Source organism: Aythya marila (genome assembly GCF_965140915.1).
Source record: "Aythya marila genome assembly, chromosome: 2".
NCBI classification, from domain to species: Eukaryota; Metazoa; Chordata; class Aves; order Anseriformes; family Anatidae; genus Aythya; species Aythya marila.
In genome coordinates this window covers 24,634,870-24,654,258 of record NC_139043.1, presented here as the reverse complement: position 1 = coordinate 24,654,258, position 19,389 = coordinate 24,634,870, and the positions used below count along the sequence as shown (strand labels likewise).

Below are 19,389 nucleotides of genomic sequence, written 5' to 3'. Positions count from 1 at the left end.
CAATCATTAAAATGAATTATAACTAAATCCTGGGTATTTTCCTCTAGACAAGGAATGTAATGGTCATTGTATAAAGCAGAATAATTCTAGATTCTTGAAACATGATCTTTCCTAAATTCATTTCAAAGTTTTGTCATTATTCACTGAGGTTCATTACAAGTAAAAATAGCACAGGAAAAACTTGGTTAAATTATCCAGCTCAGTCAGACACATTGAATTCACTGAAAGTGTTCTGGTAAACATTTAAAAAAAAAATCATGTTTAATATGGTAATGTCGTGGTTCCGCAAAATTTTTCCACTGAGGAGATCTAATGTTTTTTCTACAGAACTTGACATTGGAGGCTTGTTTCTGCTATCACTTATAGCAACACAAAATATGTAGTATATCCATTAAAATCAAATGGATTAAATCTGTATAAAATAGAAGCAAGCCATTAGAAGATGAAGCTTATTTTCATAAAAATATATAATTGAGAAGATAAGAAAACTACAGGTGTTAAATCTTAGTAAATAAGGTAAGAATGAATCTGTTTCTTTCTTGCTCTTTTTTTTTTTTTTTTTTAAATAGAGCACAGCATACTGTTTGCACATCCACCACATTTCAAACTGGATTGGATGTATGTCATCATACATTGGTACGATGTCAAAGTATTTACATAAACTTACAAAAATAAACTGCTAAAAACACCTGTAAGCACAGGTCCAGCAGGTGTCACCGAAACAACACCGTGAGTAAGTCATTGCAGGGAAGATGATACAATGAATGATGAAATTCAGTTCAGCTACTTACACATAACTATGTTCAGAAGTATTAGAAGAATAAAGAACGAAGAATGTAAGACAGAAACTGAAGGAGAAATAAGGGAGAAAAATAAAGAGAAGCAAGTAAAAAGTATCCATAGTAAAAAAAAAAAAAAAAAAAAAAAAAAAGAGACAAGAGGAAAAAGAGAATAGCATCAAAGCACTTTTGGATACTGAAGCATTCTAATTTTTAAATTAAAGCAGCAACAGAAGATACTGTGATTGATGGAGGGGAAGGAGATTTATTATTATTAAAGCTAGCAATGTAACATGGGACTCTGAAAAAAGATTTCAAAAGTATGTACTTTGTTGTCAGTTGTGCCTTCAAGTTGCTGTTGCAGTTTTGCAATTTGTTCATGAAGATGATCTATTTCCTGCTCCTTTTCTTGCATGATGTGAGTGAGTCTCCCAGCCACTAAATGATGGTCCTTTATGGTGGCATCCTCAGATTTCTGCATAGCTAGTCCCAGTATTTCCATTTCATCCTACCAAAAACCAAACCAAAATAAAACAAAAACAACCCCAAACCATTTATAGCTGTAACATAACATTTTCTGCATATTCTTGTATGAGTATTTAGGATACAGGAGGAACAAGCTGCATGGAATGAGAATTAATTATATCAGCTTTTTAGTATTTTGCAAGTTGAACTTCAAAATGCTCAAGAACAAGCAAATACAGCATCTTGGCATTTTCTAATAATTTGTTTCTGGGGAGAAGAGAATATAAAGCCGTAGGCTTCCCTGTTACACTATTACCTTAAATAATTTGTTTTCTTGTTCAAGTTCTTGCAAGTGTGTAGTGGACTCCTTTCGCTGAATTTCTAGTTGCATATGTAATTGCTGAACTTCTTCATTTTTATTTTCTAGCTCCTCTCGAAACTGCTCCAGTTGTTCTTCAAGGTTTGTGACCTGTTTCCAAAACAAATGGTAAAAAATGAATAGACAGCCATACCAAAAATTAAATGCCATAATTTTCAAGTGCAATGTTAACTGTAAACCAGTCTGATAGGTAGAAACAATAGAATGAGTACTCAGTGACATTCTGAGTCTTTAAACTGAATGTAATTTTAAAACCCATTAAAAAGCTGAAATTACTATGAACTTTTTCTTCACTGGGCTGCATTTTGATTCCAGAAACACCCTCTGCTTACTTAACTCATAAGCATTAACATAGATGATAACAATTATCACGGCTCAGAAGAGGAATTTTGAACAGGTGTTTCATCTGGTTAAAAAATTCATCTGTATAGTTTGCTGTACTCAACAGAAAGCAAAAACTGTCAGTCAAAAATATCAGACTGATATTATCACAGGAAACGTGGAACATTGCACAGATATCTTACCTCCTTTTCCTTTCTGTCCACAGCTTCTCGTTCAGCTTGTAGCTGTATTTCAAGAGGTAATTCTCCCTTTACTATGATGGTGCCAAATTGTTTCCTTTCCTCCACCTTTAAAAATAAATCAAATTTAGTAATGTTACTTGCTTAACAATAAACAAATCAAAAGGATATACTGCCTTGTTCTTGAAAAAATAAAAAAGGAGTAAACACGTGGTAATTTTAGACCTAGAAATACCTTTTGCAAGTTGTCTGCACTGATAATTAAGGCTTGTTCCAGTTCTCTTATTCTGCATTCTAATTTTTCAATTTCTTCATTTCGCTCTTGTACATCTCGCTGAAGTTGCTCTTTAGAAAGCAAAAGTTCACTGCATTTGTCTGTTTTTTCTTTTAGATGGTTGGTTAGCTGTTCAACCTAATGACAATATGGCAAGAAGATTAATATATTGTAGCAGATTGGGAGGGTTTGCTAGCAGTACTAACAGCACTCATTTTTTATAGAGAAAAAAAATCCTTTTTTTTCATGTAATGAAAATCCACCTGTTTAGGTTATAGAGGATGCACAATCAGGATATTGTAGTGCTATATCCAACAAACACATTTTCAAAGAAGTTATGTGCAATACCACCTGCTCTCTAGATCTGTGTCTTTCCAAAGCCTTCAATGCCATCTAGTCATTAAAAGACAAATAGCATGGCATCTTTATGCACTGTGCTATCAAGATAATTCTAACATCTTATGCACGTAAGTCTATAGGGCACAGTGTGATTCATCCAAGGGTACTCAAAGAGCTGGCTGATGTCATTGCAGGACTTTTCTCAATTATTTTTCTGTGGTCTTGGGAATCTGGAGAGGTCCCAGTCAACTGGAAGCTGGCAAATGTTGTCCCAGTTTTCAAGCAGGGTAAGAAAGAAGACCCTGGTAATTACAGGCCAGTCAGTCTCACTTCAACGACTAGTAAAATTATGGAGAAGATTATTCTGGGAGTTACTGAAAAACACTAAAAAGACAATGCAGTCACTGATCATAGCCAATGTCGGTTCATGAGGGCAAAATCCTGTTTAACTAACTTAATTTGCTTTTGTGACAACGCTACCCATGTAATTGACCAAGGAAAACCAGCAGGCATGATCTTTCTCGATTTCAGCACAGGTTTTGATACTATTTCTCACAGTACCCTTCTGGACAAAATGTCCAGCATACAGCTATATAAATACCTAATATGATGGGTGAACAATATGCTGATGGGTGGGGCTCAAAAGGTTATAGTAAATGGGATTACATCAGGCTGGCAGCCAATCATTAGTAGGGTTTCCCAGGGCTCCATTTTAGGGCCAGATCTCTTTTATGTGTTTATAAATGGTCTGGATGTTCAAATGAATGCTAATTAAGCTTGCAGATGATACTAAATTAGGAGATGTCATCAAATCTCTTAAGAGCAGACAGGCCTCGCAGAGAGAGCTTGACAAATTAAAGGACTGGGCAATCACCAATTGTATGAAATTTAAAAAAAAAGCAAGTGCCAGATTCCGTAAGTGGGCCTGGGTAATCCTAAATGCACAGACTGGAGGACGAAAGGCTGGAGGAGAAGCCCCATGGAAAGGGATCTGGGTGTTGTGTTTGATGGCAAGTTGAATACGAGACAGCGGTGTGCCCTGTCGGCAAAATGGCCAGCCGTACCCTGGGGTGCCTCAGGCACAGCATGGCTACCTGGTCGAGGGAGGGGATTGTCCTGCTCTGCTCTGTGCTGGTGCAGCCTCACCATGAGCACTGTGTGCACTCCTGGGCACCACAGTATGAGAAAGACATAAAACTGTTAGAGAGTGTCCAAAGGAGGGCTACAAAGGTGGTGAAGGGTCTGGAGGGGAAGACATATGAGGAGTGGCTGAGGGCTCAGGGTTTGTTCAGCCCCGACCAGAGCAGGCTGAGGAGAGGCCTCATGGCGGCCTGCAGCTCCCTCACGAGGGGAGCAGAGGGGCAGGTGCTGAGCTCTGCTCTCTGGAGACAGCGACAGGACCCAAGGGGACGGCATGGAGCTGGGACAGGGGAGGGTCAGGCTGGGGGTTAGGGAGAGGTTCTGCACCCAGAGGGTGGTCGGGCACCAGGACAGGCTACTAGGGAAGCGGTCACGGCACCGAGCCTGCAGAGTTCGAGAAGTGTTTGGACAATGTTCTCAGCTCTTTCACTTGATTTTGGTTGGTCCTTTGTGGAGCCAGGAGTTGGACTTAATGATCCTTGTGGATCCTTCTAATTTAGGATCTTCTGTGATTTTATGATTCTGTGATCTAAGGATGGAATATCCTGAACCCTAAGGTGAAGATGCTGTTTACTACTTTGAGGAGTATCATAGTATTAAAAAATCCATGACAAAATGATTTGAAAAAAGGAGTTGGTTAGTGACATGGAGACATGCTACAGCTCACTTAGTCCTTAATATCAAAGAGAATTGCTATACTTCAGTCTGAAGGAAAAAGACGTTTTGTTTTTTTGCTGGGTTTGTTAAATAGGACCAAACAGATGTGATGGATTATATCGTTTCACTTCATACAGGAGACAAAGCATCCAAAGAATGCACTCTGAATCTCAGTAAATCATGCTTATGGCTCAGAAACAATGTATTCAAGAGTAACTTAAGTTGCAGAGATAGGGACTTGCAGCATAACTGGGGAGGTTCAAGCGTGCACAGAGAGCACTACTACATCTCAGGTGCTTCAACCTTGGTAATTCAATTCCTTCAGTGATGTATCTGTGCTATGAAAAATGGTGTCACAACACAATTTAAGAACATGTTAAATTGCCAAAGTAGTCCTGACTGTTTCTGCAGACTTTTGAAAACAGAATGAACTTTCTAAATTAAGATATACAAAAGATACAAAGTCTCCGTATATCTATTAGTAAAAAAAAACAATCCCAATAAACCCCAAAACACAGGTTCAGCCCTGCCCTCCAGCACTTTCATCTTTAGGGATATACTTTACTGACTTGTAAATGGATGCAGATTAGGTACACCATAAAATAGATAACAGTCATAGAATCATAAAATAATTTAGGTTGGAAAAGATCAAGTCCAACTATTAACCTAGCACTGCCAAATCCACCCCTGAACCATGTCCCTAAGCACCACATCCACAAATCTTTTGAATACCTCTGGGAACGGTGACCCAATCACCTCTCCAGGTAGCCTGCTCCAATGCCCCATATCCCCTTCAGCAGAGAATTCCTTCCTAATATCCAACCTAAACCTCACCTGGTGCAACTTGAGGCCTTTTCCTCTTGTCCTACAAACAGCCAGGTGTCATTTTGCCATATATATTCACTGAGTACAAGTAATAAAGTGTCTTACCTCTCTGCTTTGATGTTCATTGACAGGCTGACTCCTTTGTGGAACCTTCAGCTGTTGTTCCAGCTTCTGTATCTCTTGCTGGAACACATCTCTTTCATGTTCTCTGTCAACTGCTTGCTCCTGAAAGTTAAGGAATCGTGGACACACCATTTGATTTTAAAATCTACCAAAATTAAGTCTATTATTACTTCTTATTTCTGGTAAGATGAGGAAACAGTATGCCAATGGTTTTAATGTAGCAGAACCGCATGCAACTATGATTTTAAAAAGTTCTTTCAGATTGTGAAATATTTTTATTTAGGAAATAATACACAAGTGGTAGCATCCAGTAAAGGATCCCTTTAGAAGTCTGTCTGGTTTTACAATGTCATCAGATGCATTAAACTAGCTGAAGTATCTGATAAAAAGAGGAATGCTTCTGACAAGCAAACGTTTTGCAGAAATCCAGCAAACTGGAATAAAACATCAGCCTTGACAAGTTGCAGATTACAAGTTAAAAAAATAAATAAAATCATCTGCCCTTTCAGGGTAAACAGAAGATTTCTAATTCTGCTAATAAAAATGACTGCTCATCTTAGTAGTCCCTGATTCTCCAGTTCATGTTATTGATAATCCCAAACCATACCGAGTTTATGAATATGACACTTGTAACAGGAATTTTAACTTCTGAATCTACTCTTACACTGAAACAAGTGTTCCATAATAAAAAAAAATAAAATAACCTTGACCTGAAGAAAATGAAATACGGCAAACACAATTGTACTAAGCAGTATGTGGAGAAGATCTTTCCTTTAATACAGCTTAGTAACAGTGCAGAGGTGGTGTTACACTGTTATATTTATTGAGTATGAAATTATTTCACTCTCCTGGTTATTAAAGAGTTGATTGAGAAGGCACAGAAATAATGGTATAAGACACTTAGAAGGAAAAAATGGGAAAAGGAGGAGTCAGGATGATGGTGTTTGTTGAAAAACAGGTACTGTTTAGAACAAAATCACTGAGACAGCCTGTAGGCAGGTAGAAACACTGTACATTAAAGAGGCAACTGCCACTGTAAATGTGGACTGGCTGGGAGGTGTAGCTTAATAACAAGAGAGAGATTCTTACAAAAGAAATGAAAGTAGTCTATAAAAGAAATTTAGAAAAATTACACTTCCATTTTCCAAGCACAACTGAAGCCGAGTACTTAATTCCAAAAGATCTCACTGAAATTCCCAACTATTAAAAACATAGAAATTCCACAAGGATTGTTGCAAATGAAATCACAAAAATGTATGTATTTGCTTCAAGTCTGACAATAGGAACATTTGCTGCTGAAGCAAACCTCAGCATGTGCCCACCCACTTTCATGAAACAAGCCTTCTACCATACTTACATCAAGGAATTTTCTTGTTTTCTCAAGTTGCTTCTCCAAAGCCTGGTTTTGCTGCCTTAAGTCCATTAGTTCTGCATTTTTTTCTTGTTCTAGCTCGATAAAACGGTTCACTTGCTCTTCCAAGTCTATTTCCAAGACTTTCACTTGCTTCTGAAGGTCATCGTATTCTTTTTCAGCTTGACGCTGTACTTCAATTTTTTCTTTCATTAGCTTTTCTGTTTCCTCCAGTAATTCTGGTTATAATAAAATCATCATACACTACTTTTAGATACAAATAGTTAAAGTTATGAAGAAAAACCACTCCCCAAGGTTGTATGTATCCATGCTGTAGTCTGCAGAAGGACATGAACTGGTTTGGGTTTTTACTATTTTATTTTATTTTTTTTAGAAAATGTATTTTCTTCTGAGAAATAATCAAGAGAACCACTACAGCAAATTCATACTAGAAGTACTATCCTTTAGATAGTCTTCAGAGAACTGCTAGTGAAGTGGCATCAGATCATTTCTCCACTCAAGTTTCATACAAATTAAAAAGTCCTTGCATAAGTGGCACAGAAAAGAAAAATGCTTTGATTCAAACTGCAGCTAGTCAGCAAAAGGGTTAACAATAATCCTCTTCATTAATCAATCCTCTTCTCTTCGTTATCATGCTTAAAATCAATCTCCTCCCACTCCTTGTCATTTAATGTGGTTCATATAAATATTTTGAAGAAAATTCTGAAACACTTAGCAAGGTTGCCAGGCAGAGAGGGAAATTACTGACCCATAACGGGACCTTTGTAAAATCAATGACTGCATGCACAATTTTGTTTCCTCATGAAAGTGCTGGCACATACATAGTAAAGCCCCAAACCACTCTATTAAGATTCTTAAGCCACAGCCCATTGAATACATATTAACAAACCGTTAAGGCATCCCTTGAGGTAAAATCCAAACTGTAAAGTGCAATTACATTTGGAGAATCTTTAAACCACGATTGATAATTAGACAGAATACAATTTACTTTCACTATAGAAGAAATACCCTTTAGGCACCATCATCTTACATCATATTTAACCAATTCTCTTTTTTGGGTAACTGTTATATGTCAATATAACACAGCGTTTAGTTATCATAATGAATGACTTCACTATATTTGGAAATAAAAAGAAAAAAACACATACAAAAATATCCCTGCAATACCATCTAAGTATATGTAATTCATAGGTGAATAAGATGATGGTTATTCATGAATTTGCTTATTATGCTTAGAAATTGTAGAAATGTTGTTAGCGAAACATAAAATTGAGTATGAAATACAACATCAAAGCTGCAGGCCAGTAAGAATTACAAGTAATGTCAGTAAGCCAAAAGCCCAATAATCCTGATTAACAATGTCAGTACATTTAAATCTTCCACCCAGTTACAGATTGGCCATGCAACATACAAACACACCTGCTTGGGAAGCTGCATCGACTGCAGCATCTACTAGGCCTAGGAGAATAGAGAGAGAGAGAGAGAAAAAACAAAAAAAGAAGCAAAGTAATTCACATGCCAGCTATAGTTTTCTTGTGGTGCAACAACGTAAGAGAAAATGAAGCCAAAGAAAGTGTGGCATTTAATGACAAAGTTGTTGAGATAACTTAGGGAATGTGGTAGGTTATTCTGGTATGCATGATATAAGTACCTAAACATACATTTATAGAATTGTTTACAGTTGTTATACATTATAGTAACTTCAAAATAATTAGAAATATAAAGCATAAAACTTAAAAGGAGTTCTATTTCTATGCAAGGATCATCTTTCCTATAAAGTAGCAAGCAACTGGCTGTTCTTAAAATTGCACTATTACACAAAATGGATACAGTTGCAAAAACAATTTACCAAACCAGCAACATTATAAATTGCCATAAACTTTTAAACATAAAATAAAATGCTAATTTCATGTAAGCACTGCAATCCTCAAAAGAGCAGTACTTCTTAAACACCATTGTCCTAATTTTCTTCCTCGCTCAAATATTAATTTATTAGTTTAAGGAAGAATTAAAGGACACATTTACTTCATCAAAGCAAATATTTTTATTCCTCAGTAAGCAGTTAGCTAGGTGAAACTGACACGATACTTATCTGAAACTCCCACCATCACTTTTTTGTTATTACTCAATTTCTGTATTTTGCTTTCGGGAAAACTGAGTAACTAACTTTCATTACTGGTAACAGCCTTTCCTTATTATGCAGCTCCTATGCCACTCTTACTCAACAGAGAAATTTGTTAAAAAAGCACATCTTCAGTGCCTAAAGTAAATATGGACATCACCTTCAATCACATTCAAGTAGGTAAACTTGCTTGTGTCTCTAGAAGTCTGTTTGGAAGCTATTTAGATGAGTATTTTTGTACACAGGTGTCAGCTTTGAGATACTGCATCTCCAGCAACAATATAAATAAAAGTCAGTTTTCATAGGTATCAAGGTTTTGCTGACTTCAAGAGCAACTGTGATTGTTCAGCCCTTCTGAAAATTCAGTCTTTTTTTGTTTAAATATCAAGAAAAAGTTATCTTGCTAGCATTAGGCACCAGGCATGAAAATATCACATTCTGTCACTTCACATTTTTATAAATGATTAAATAGAGAAAAGAAATCCAAACAATTTCACCACGATTACTTATTGTCTTATTTCAAAATATAAGAAAATCTCATAGAAAGATTGTGAGAAATACGTACGCTGCTCTACTGGCCCCGCATCTGCTCTCATGGCATCCTTCTGTCTGGCAAGTAATTCCTTTTCTTCCTGGATCTGCTGCTGCTCAGCCTCTAACTCCTGCAATTTGTTACCTGTACGCAGTAGTTCTTGCTCAAGATGGTCAATTACATCTATTTTTTCCTGGAGCTGTTTTTCCAGAAATGCTTTTTCATCTGCATAACCATCAATGAGGCCTGTAGCACATCAATTTTTGGGTAGATTTAATAAGAATTTGAACTTTTTGCATGGTCAAGTCACTACAGTAATCTCATGTAAATGCACATACACAATAGATACTCAGCACTTGAGAAATTCTGCTCCTGTTCTTGCTGTTCTTAGCTGATGAACAAACAATAAAAACAATAGCACATGACAAAATATAAAAATTGGAAAATAGTGAAAGAGTTTACAAAGGAATCTGAAGAGGAGCTCTGGTTTATCTTGATGAATGATATTACAGCAATAAGTAATGGTACCATATTGGAATGATACAGAGTGAGCACAAAGCTAAATTCTAAGGAAAAAAAAATCTTAGGAAAAAAAAAAAAAAAACTGAAACAAAACTAAATTTCCTTGAGGACTGTATAAACTAACCTAAGATGCTATAATGGTATAGGCCTCTGCATGAATGAGAAATTTCACATCAGTACTTTCAGAAACGTCTAACCATAGAACACAAGAGAGGTTATTAATGTGCAACAGAAAACACTAAATAAGTAGAGCACTCTAGAGAGGTGTGTTCTGTCTTGTCTGATACTGATGGTTCTAGAGGACATACAAGACATCTGTCATAAAATGCCAAAAAACTCTGCTGGACACGCGACCCTACCTTCCATGTTTCTTCGTACTAAACACGAAGAATCTATACAGTGTTTTTTCCAATACTGAAGTAATCTCTGTCAATGTGAAGCTACAGTCTTGAAACAGTATTAACATGGATTTAACCCTGGCTTGAGAGTATAGGAAAACTAAAGATGCTTCCATTGGTTGCCTGTGCAGACAATGTAAAATCTCTGTGTGCACTTACATCCACATCAGATGAAAGCTATCAAGGAGGAAATTAAGTAATAGTGGACTTTGCACATACTGCCTGCAAAGTATAAGCCTGGTCCTATGCATAACTATCATGCACTGTGGGCCAGTCTATTTTTTCAGACTTGGATTCAAAGTGCAGAGGCACATAGAACTGTTGAAAAAAAGATAGTAAACTAGAACCACAGAATCATCCAGGTTGGAAAAGATCTTTAAGAATATCAAGTCTTACAGTCAACCTGACCTACTGAATCCCATCAATAAACATCTCCAAGGATCCAGGGATGGGATCTCTGTCACTTCCCTCAGCAGCCCAATACACAGGCTGAGAAACAACATTAAAAGCTTTTCAAAAAATTGAGACAATGCAAATTCTAGTAGTTTCACTGTAACTGCTGATGTTCACAATGAGTACTTAGCAGACTGGAAGCTGAGAGGGCATTCCCAGGTTAAACAGAATGCCCGCATCCAACAAAAAGGTAGGAACAAAGAAAATAGTTACAGTATTTGTATTTATATTTACAGTATTTGTTACCATATTTGTTCCTGCTTTTTTTTTTTTCTCCTTGAAAGAGATGTAATGAAAGTTGTCAGAGTTCAGTGAACAAACTGGCATTAGTTTTTCTATCACATTGCTTAGATATGTCATATCTGATGCCACTAACACACCAGAGGTTTGAAAATGTCTCTGCTGCAGCAGTTTTTGTGATAAGAAAGAAATGATCACAAATGACACATTTTATCTCAAGAGAAGACAGAGTACCATCAGATGTATAATGAACTAAGACGTTGTTTTGCATGCTTATCTAAGGAATTTGATAATGGAATGTAGTCAGGCTCTGTCAGAGTATGCTCACAGCTTGGTTCAATGAGCAGGAAAAATTAGATCGAGAGTTCTACAGCATTTTTGTTTTGTTATATCCACACATAAAAAGGTGCCTGTCATTTAGAAGTGAGTTAATTTCTGAAGTTCTCTGAAAAAAAATGCTGAAAAAAGATTTAATGAATTCAGGAGTTATAGAGCATTAAAGCAGTATGAGGGAAAAATTAGCTGATTTTCTGCAAAAGACTGAACTGTATTAAGTCTCTGCATGTAATATAAATCTTAAAACTTACAAATTTAAATGTGCAATATATCTACTGAGGCCTGAAACTAAAATCAAGTTCTGTCTCTTATAATTCAGAACTCATGACAACACAGCCAGTAAGTCAAGTCTTATAACCTGACATTGCTATTTCTATGATTAAATTTAAATACCAGTTAAAACCTCTTGAAGATTTCCACTTTGTATGCTTCCAAGATTTTTTTCCAAATAAAACGTTATCAGATCAAAATCAGATAAAAAAATCAGACTGCAAGGCATAGCTTCATAGCTCTCACTAGATCTTTGCCTTTAATATACTTTTTTTCCCAGCAAAAAAACATACTTGCCCTACCTTGCATTACATTTGTAAACCCAAAATACCAGAACAGGCTGCCCAGAGAGGTTATAGACATTCAAAACTTGACTGGACATAGCTTTGGGAAGCCTACTCTAGCAGACTGCTCTGACCAGGGGGTTGGACTAGATGACGTGGCTTCCCGACTCAACCATGATTCTAAGTTGTTAATATTAAAGTTTGTCTGCACATAACAAAATAAATCAATTTTGAGGATAACAACATATCCAAACTGTTATTTTAAGTAGCATATTTTAACAAGAAGTGATAAAAAAAAATAGTGAGACAAAGTTAGGGAAACAGAATCTCAGAGTGGCTGAAGCTGAAAGGCACCTCCAGAGATCATCTTGTCCATAACTATCCATTAAGTTGGTAAGCTTGCTAAGAAAAAGTTTGCTAAGAAATTTTTCCAATTTGCGTTTTCTTTACCTAATTAATAGATTAGTGAGTTCAATAGCTCAGAGAAGTTACTCACCTTCAGCTTTACTAAGCTCCAAAGCCAATTGCTCTCTGGCTTTGGTTTCTTCGTTAAGATGCTCTTGCAGTTCCTCCTGATACTTGATAAACTCTGCAGCCTCTTGTTGCTTTTTGAAGGATTCTCGCATGAGTTCTGTCTGGGTAATTTTAGCATGTTCAAGCTACCACAGGAGAAAATTACACAGATTAGACAGATTAAAGATTTTATGATACTTAAATATGAGTGATAGAATGGCTATTTAACAGTGGCTAACATACAGAGTGATGAGATCCTGCATAACTTCACTGGACATTTGATAAGATCTTTACTGAACACATATTTAGACTGCAATAGAAAGACAGATTCAGTATAAAAGCCTAAGCAAATTGACATTTCTCAGAACAGTGAACTGAATGAGCCACCTGTCTAACTCTGAGTCTTTGTTCCGGTGACTCCTGCTTTATGAGTTTACACTAGATTCACCTTTATTTACGCGAGTTTCGTACTAAATATGCATATGAGTGAGCTGTCATGCACCATATGCTTGGAATGGCTAAATATATTGCATAAGACTGGCAGACATTTTGATATAAATTGACACGTTTCATCCCCTTCTTTCCTAAACACAAAGATAAATGAGGACACCAAGAAAATGTGAATCCTGAATACATTGCACCTTTCAACCAAGAAGGCAGTAAAGCAATAATTCTTCCAACTGTGTTCGCCTAGCAGAATCATTCCGGATTTTCTTTTTTTCCTTCTCTGCTCATGTGATTAGCACGTAATGCCTACTACCACAGACGTAGTGTAATCTCACTGAGTCACTCACCTAGACAACTGGAAAACCAGGACTGAAATACACAAAAGTGTATACTTAGGGCCCCAGTTTAGACATACCCAAAGTGATAATTTCAAAAAAAGAATTAAAACAAAAACTACAAAAGCAAAATAGTTAATTAATAATTAATGCTAGAATGAATGATTATATAAGGTGTTCATCTAACACAACAGCAAACTGAAGTCAAGTACCAAGAAGACTCATACTTCTCAACTGTTAACATTTACAGCCTACATCAATGTCTTCGAGAGACACAAATACAAACTGACAGAGCTGAATGGGGTACGAGTTCTTGGTGTGTCTGGTATTTAAACTAAGAGAACATTTCAACTTCAGAAAATGAAGTAACATTTCCTGCTCCCCTCTCATTTTTTCCCTTTCGTATTACATTTGTTAGCAGATATTTGTAAGAGTAACTTTCATGGCTTTGCTACAGTTTCTATTGAACATATTTTATCTGTCAATTTCTTTTAAAAATAATGGCTTTGTCACCATCTCCAGCTAAGTTCATGAGTACAATTAACATGCTTTAAAATCCCTGATTGGCGTTAGGAATGCTTTATAGAAAATTACACATAAAATTACCCACTTATAAATAAAAATTAATTCAAATAAAATTGAAAAGAACATCTGAAGTATCAATGCATTCTCTTTTATAGTACACTGTATTTAAAGACTTGATTTGTTTTCTAGAGCATTCATTTTCAGATGGACATTATCACCCTGAGCAAGAGTATTCTGACAAGAATTAAAAAACTGTATAAATACTTCAGGTGAATATCTGCACTGGTTGAAAATATTTTAACAATTGCAGTCTTCTCACTCTATTCTTAGATTTTGAAATTCTATATGAAAGCCCCACCTCAGTTAAAGGAGAACATATGATAGATTTACTGTACATAGATGACCATAAAAATGATTTACTCAAATGCATGGAATGAACTCAAATGCAACTCCAGCAGAAACTTGAATAAAAATTGTTCACCAGCTCTTTTCAGTAATAAAATCTCAAGGTATTATTCAAAATATCAGAGGACAACATAAAAAAGAAAAGCAAATGTTCATAATCTTTCAGGTATAAACATTTCTTTATGGGATCACTGGAAGCATTAGTAAGCTTGTGCCAGTTAATGTTACTAGTTAGTGCATGAAAGCTATAAAGGAAAAACACGTGACTGCAGTGCCCTTCCTTTCTTCTTAAATTGTTTTTACAGAGAAAAAAATGTAACATAGTAAGTATAATTGAAGTACCTTAAAAAGGTATCTCAAATCTATATAAATCAATATATTTCCATGTCTGCTAAATTAATTTTGTTAATAAAGAACATGGAGAATTATATAACTAAAGATGTTTAATTGCCCATTAAAATTGCCTAGGAGAAATGCCTGTCAGTAGTACACAGATTAACAATAAGGAGACAAGTTTACACCATTTCCATTGCATTCTCTTCCATTTAAACAAGTTAAAATATTTATTTTTTTAAAAAACAACTTTTATACTTACTGAGTAGGGAGGTGTAGGCAAGGAGATTTTAGAGACAACTTTTAATATGTGCCCATTTTTTTTGTGTCTGAAGTGAAAAACTGAAGTATTTACAACTACAGAATTATTCTCATCCAAGTGTTCAGTGAAAGGAAAAGGATATGGTAAAGGCACACGAGATTCAACCTCATATGCATCTTCTTCTTGGCCTTCTGTCCACAAACTACTGAAGAGATTAGATGCCCAGTAGGTGCGGTAAGAATCCATTCCCAAAAACACTGCTGTTACAGTCTTCTCAACCGTCACATAGGTATTTTGCACTACCTAAGCTGGCTTCAGAAGTTTCTAAGAGCAATTTGTAACAGAACACACACGTTTGACAATCTGAAAATGCTTATCAGTACTGTCAGTGACAAACCTACTCAGGATCGCCAGGAAGCCTCAGATCTCACACTCAGGCAGAACAATTCAGGAGCACAGTAATCCAAAAGAGAAAGAGGTGCATGATAACTTCATATGGTCACTCCTAAAAATCCTTCTTAGAGACGTTTCACATGAAAAAGCACCACAAATCTTCCAATAGCAGCTGGCAGGTAATATCCAAGGCAAGGAAGCGTAATTTTGCTTGACCTGAACAGGTACACTGCAGCAGACATACAAGCTAACAGAGAGCAAAAAAGTAATTTTCCACCTCCACTATAGCAAGTGAAAGAAATACAGCGATGTCACTGCTTGCCTTCATTCTCGTTCTCTGCGTTAATTCAACAGGAAGAGCTTTCTCAAACTCACCTGGTTTAAAGGTTTCCTGTTAGTATCTCCCAACTGAAAGCGAACATGGGAGGGGCGTGATTTATTTACCTACACATAACACCAGCAGGTGGAATTTGAATTAATGCACCCACTGAATGCCCTGCCTGAAAGGAGCCACACTGTGCTTCAGGTCTGAAAGTGTGTGTTCAGACAGGTCTCAAATAGAAAAACTTGGCAAAATCTTCAAAGAACTAACTCTTTTAAGTCTATTTTAAGAAATGTGTACATGCTTGTACCACAATATAGATGATTTAGAGGACAGGTTTAAAATCTTTTCTGTCTGTGATTTTAGGTTATTTTCTCCATTCTGCAGTATTTTATGAAGTATTTGTTTTCTATATATTTAAAAATAATTGTAGTCACCCTTGGTATATACAGGAACTGTGTATAATTTAGTAGCCACAGAACTGACTTTGCAAAGCAACGAATTCTTGCAGAGTACCTCTACGGGACAGCTAGAAATTATGTCCAGATTTATACTAAATACTGTCAGAAAACGTCCAAAGAGACTAGCAACTTATTTACTTAAACAAAACAAACCAAAACAACAAAAAAACCCAAATACTACCTTCAGGGATAAATCCATATTTGTCTACTTCATTCTCATGGGAAAAAAAAGTGCATGTATGTGTTTGAGCGAAAACATAACTGTTGCTGGTATTAGTAAAGGCTGCTATAAAGCTACAAAGGGAAAATAAATTTTCGTGATCAAGTGACAAATACAAATAAGCTGCTTAGAATATACTGATTACTTTTGCTGCTACCGTGAGACGTAAGTACTTAATATAAAAACATCAGTCATGAAAATAAAATAAATTAGGTTTATGTTACTGCTTTTAAGTTAGGTTACTGCTTTTAAACATCAGAAGCAAAATATTCTGAAGAAAGAAGCACCAACTGGACTAGATGTCAGTACTGCTGTAAGTTGCAGCATGAATTCTTAATTACTGCAACACTTTGAAGTTGTTTTTGTCTGCATCACCTGTTCTTTAAATGCAAGACGATGCAAGACTTCCCACTGATGTCTAACAGTGTTTTTAAGGACTACATATATTACAGTTTCTGTATACTTTTTCAGTATTATGTAACGCTGGTACTTAAGCTAAAAAACCAACAACCCAACAAGAAAAGCACCTCAAAACACCAAACATCCCTATTTAACTGAACTTATGCATAAACAGAAGAGATCTATTGAAGAAATCAGTTTGAAAACAAATGCACTGCAGAAACTGATTTACAAGATCCATCAGACTCCTTGCTTTAGTAAACTGTAGTGTGTGTGTGTGGGGGGGGGAGGGGGCGGAGGTGAGTTGAACTTGCATTTATATTATTTCAACTTCATTAAGTCACAAGTTAGCCTTTTATCTTTTTTCCTTAAAAAAAAAAAAGGGTATCAACTTAATTTTGAAGCATTTTTCAAAAGTAACAAATACTTAAATGCCCTTAACTTTTAAAGTATTAGACAGCTGAATTTTCATATTTCATCACTACAGCTTTTTTTTCCTTCATTTCCAGTAGTCATGATTTACATATTTTATACCCTGAGACAAGAAAGCAACAACTTTTAAATAATATCACTATTAGGTTAACTAACAAACGGGTCTGTAGCATAAAACACAGTTGCCTTTGAATTCTAGTCTGAAGTAAATTAAAGAGCTGACTTTGAAGACTGAGCTCTTCAAGAGACAGTGACTTAAAAATAATAGTGAAATACCAAAATTTACTTAGGGTACATTCAAATTGAGATATGCATCATCTGAAAGTTAAGCACCTGGTATAAGCAGTGCGATTTGAAGTGTCTGAGCTAGGTACATAACTCCCGTTTCAATTAATAGAGAAGTACTCCAGAGAACAATTAAAATCCCACCATGCAAATTCCCCCTACAACAAAGAGGAATTACACTGCCTCATCTTTGGAGGCAATTCATGAACCACGTACCTCCCGTACACACCAGAAGGTTGGAGTGCCAATCCTTTTCTGATAGCAAGGTAGGTATGTGCTTAACTTGTCATGCTTAAATCCTAGTTGGAAGACACAGTAGGAGAGCTCCATCTTTTTGCTGAGCCAATTGACTAAAACGTCTGTCAAGAGAACTGGGCCCAGTTCCCTTCAAACCTCTGTCTTCACACGGACCAGCTCAATGTGCTCTGACACCTCCTGTCTCATCTCTGGATCATGGTAGAATGCAGATGACACGTATGAGGAATGAAAGAGTGCCCTAGATTGATATAATTGTCTAAATTCAGGCATCCTTTGTAGTCCTAGTCCAATTCACAGTGTGAATCTACATTCATCAGTACAGTAATGCTGGAGCAAACTTTTTTTGGTTTAGGCACCTGAAGCCTAAACTGTTTCAGCTTTCAAAAGGAGCCTACAGTTTTTAGGCTTATAAGAATACATTCATGAGGAAAATAAAGAAAAAAAAAAGACACAAAATTCAAAACACATTACTGTTAGATCACACTACCTGATTTGAAGTTTCATTGATAGCTTCCAGAAGCTTTTCAACAGCCGCCTGTAGTCGAGAACTGATATTCATAACTAGTTCTTCATTTTCAGGATCTAATTCCATTCCACTTTCTGCAAGATGTTGGCTCAGCAGTCCTTCATCTGTTGCTCCTGACCACAGGTTAATATCATCGTCTCCCATTCCACTACCATGATATGAGGAACAGGGCTCTGGAAAAAATGATAGTTATCTTTTAAATAGACTCAGAAAAATACATGAAAAACTATGTTGGAGTTACCATTAAAAAGACAAGTCATAGCATGATAAAAATATCTGTATTGATCACAAAGACTGAAAGGGAAATATTACATACTAAAATTTTGACAAACAAGCTACACAATGTGTTAAATAAAAACAAGCAGAAGGCAGAAAGAAAATGAGATATTAACAGAATAGTTTAGACATCCTTTCAGTATGCTTTTAGGCTCAAAAAAGTTCTCCCTTTTTGCTCTCATCTTGCAAACCTTTGTTCCTCTCAGTTACCCTTAATCTTCAGAGTAACTTGCAGTAATGACTTGCCTGGTCTTTAAAAGCAAGACCAGGTAAAGAAAACCTAGACCATCAGCCACTGTTGGTTAGTGTGCTATAACACATGATCGTTAATAATTCAAGTTAGTAATTCAAAAACACAGGCTCAAGTGAGTAAATGGAATAACACACATGCAATTCAACTTCTCAGGACAAAGACCAGATACAGAACATCAACAATCAGCATTATCATTAGTGGCCCAAAAAACTAATTAAAATGGGTAGCTGAACAAAGCAAGTAACAATGCACGAGAACTGTAACCGTCCCAACTGATGGGCAACACGGCATCTTCCTACTCTCAATTTTCTAAGTTCTGATTCACTTTAAGGGCTTTTATCTATTTTGTCTGAAAAGCGGGAAACACCAAATTTGCCAGTGGTATGGAACCGACAACAATTCATCTAGAAAACAGTAGATTTGCCAAATTTAGAATTCAGGGCTGCATTTAAGCCAGACAAGAGAAAGCAAACTCCTGTTTTAAAATCACACTTTCAGTGTGAAATCATACAATAATAAGTCATCACAACAGTAGACGGCTATTGGTGATGTAATGTTTTAAAAATTAAGAATTGCTGTGTCATAAGGCTGTTATATTTCAAATGCCACAAATAAATGTTATTGTGGAAAAAAAAATTAAATGTTTATTTTCATAAAGTATTTTTAAAATATCTAAATATCTTATATATATATTTATATTTTTATATATATAC

General features: G+C 36.0%; 1 protein-coding gene across 9 annotated transcripts in view; it reads right to left on the bottom strand.

The window, feature by feature from the left end:
- Positions 1 to 19,389, bottom strand: part of AKAP9 (A-kinase anchoring protein 9) — a 110,167-nt gene that overhangs the window by 21,570 nt on the left and 69,208 nt on the right. For 6 of the 9 annotated variants that reach the window (XM_082753243.1, XM_082753244.1, XM_082753246.1 and 3 more), the window contains 10 exons: positions 18,109 to 18,320; positions 12,528 to 12,690; positions 9,562 to 9,774; positions 8,294 to 8,332; positions 6,860 to 7,092; positions 5,485 to 5,604; positions 2,380 to 2,556; positions 2,148 to 2,252; positions 1,561 to 1,713; positions 1,108 to 1,287 (listed from right to left, as the gene is read on the bottom strand). In XM_082753243.1, coding sequence (XP_082609369.1) covers positions 1,108 to 1,287; positions 1,561 to 1,713; positions 2,148 to 2,252; positions 2,380 to 2,556; positions 5,485 to 5,604; positions 6,860 to 7,092; positions 8,294 to 8,332; positions 9,562 to 9,774; positions 12,528 to 12,690; positions 18,109 to 18,320 — 1,595 coding nt within the window. The remainder of the gene's footprint in view (positions 1 to 1,107; positions 1,288 to 1,560; positions 1,714 to 2,147; positions 2,253 to 2,379; positions 2,557 to 5,484; positions 5,605 to 6,859; positions 7,093 to 8,293; positions 8,333 to 9,561; positions 9,775 to 12,527; positions 12,691 to 18,108; positions 18,321 to 19,389) is intronic. The other 3 variants (XM_082753245.1, XM_082753247.1, XM_082753248.1) reach the window with 2 other exon arrangements.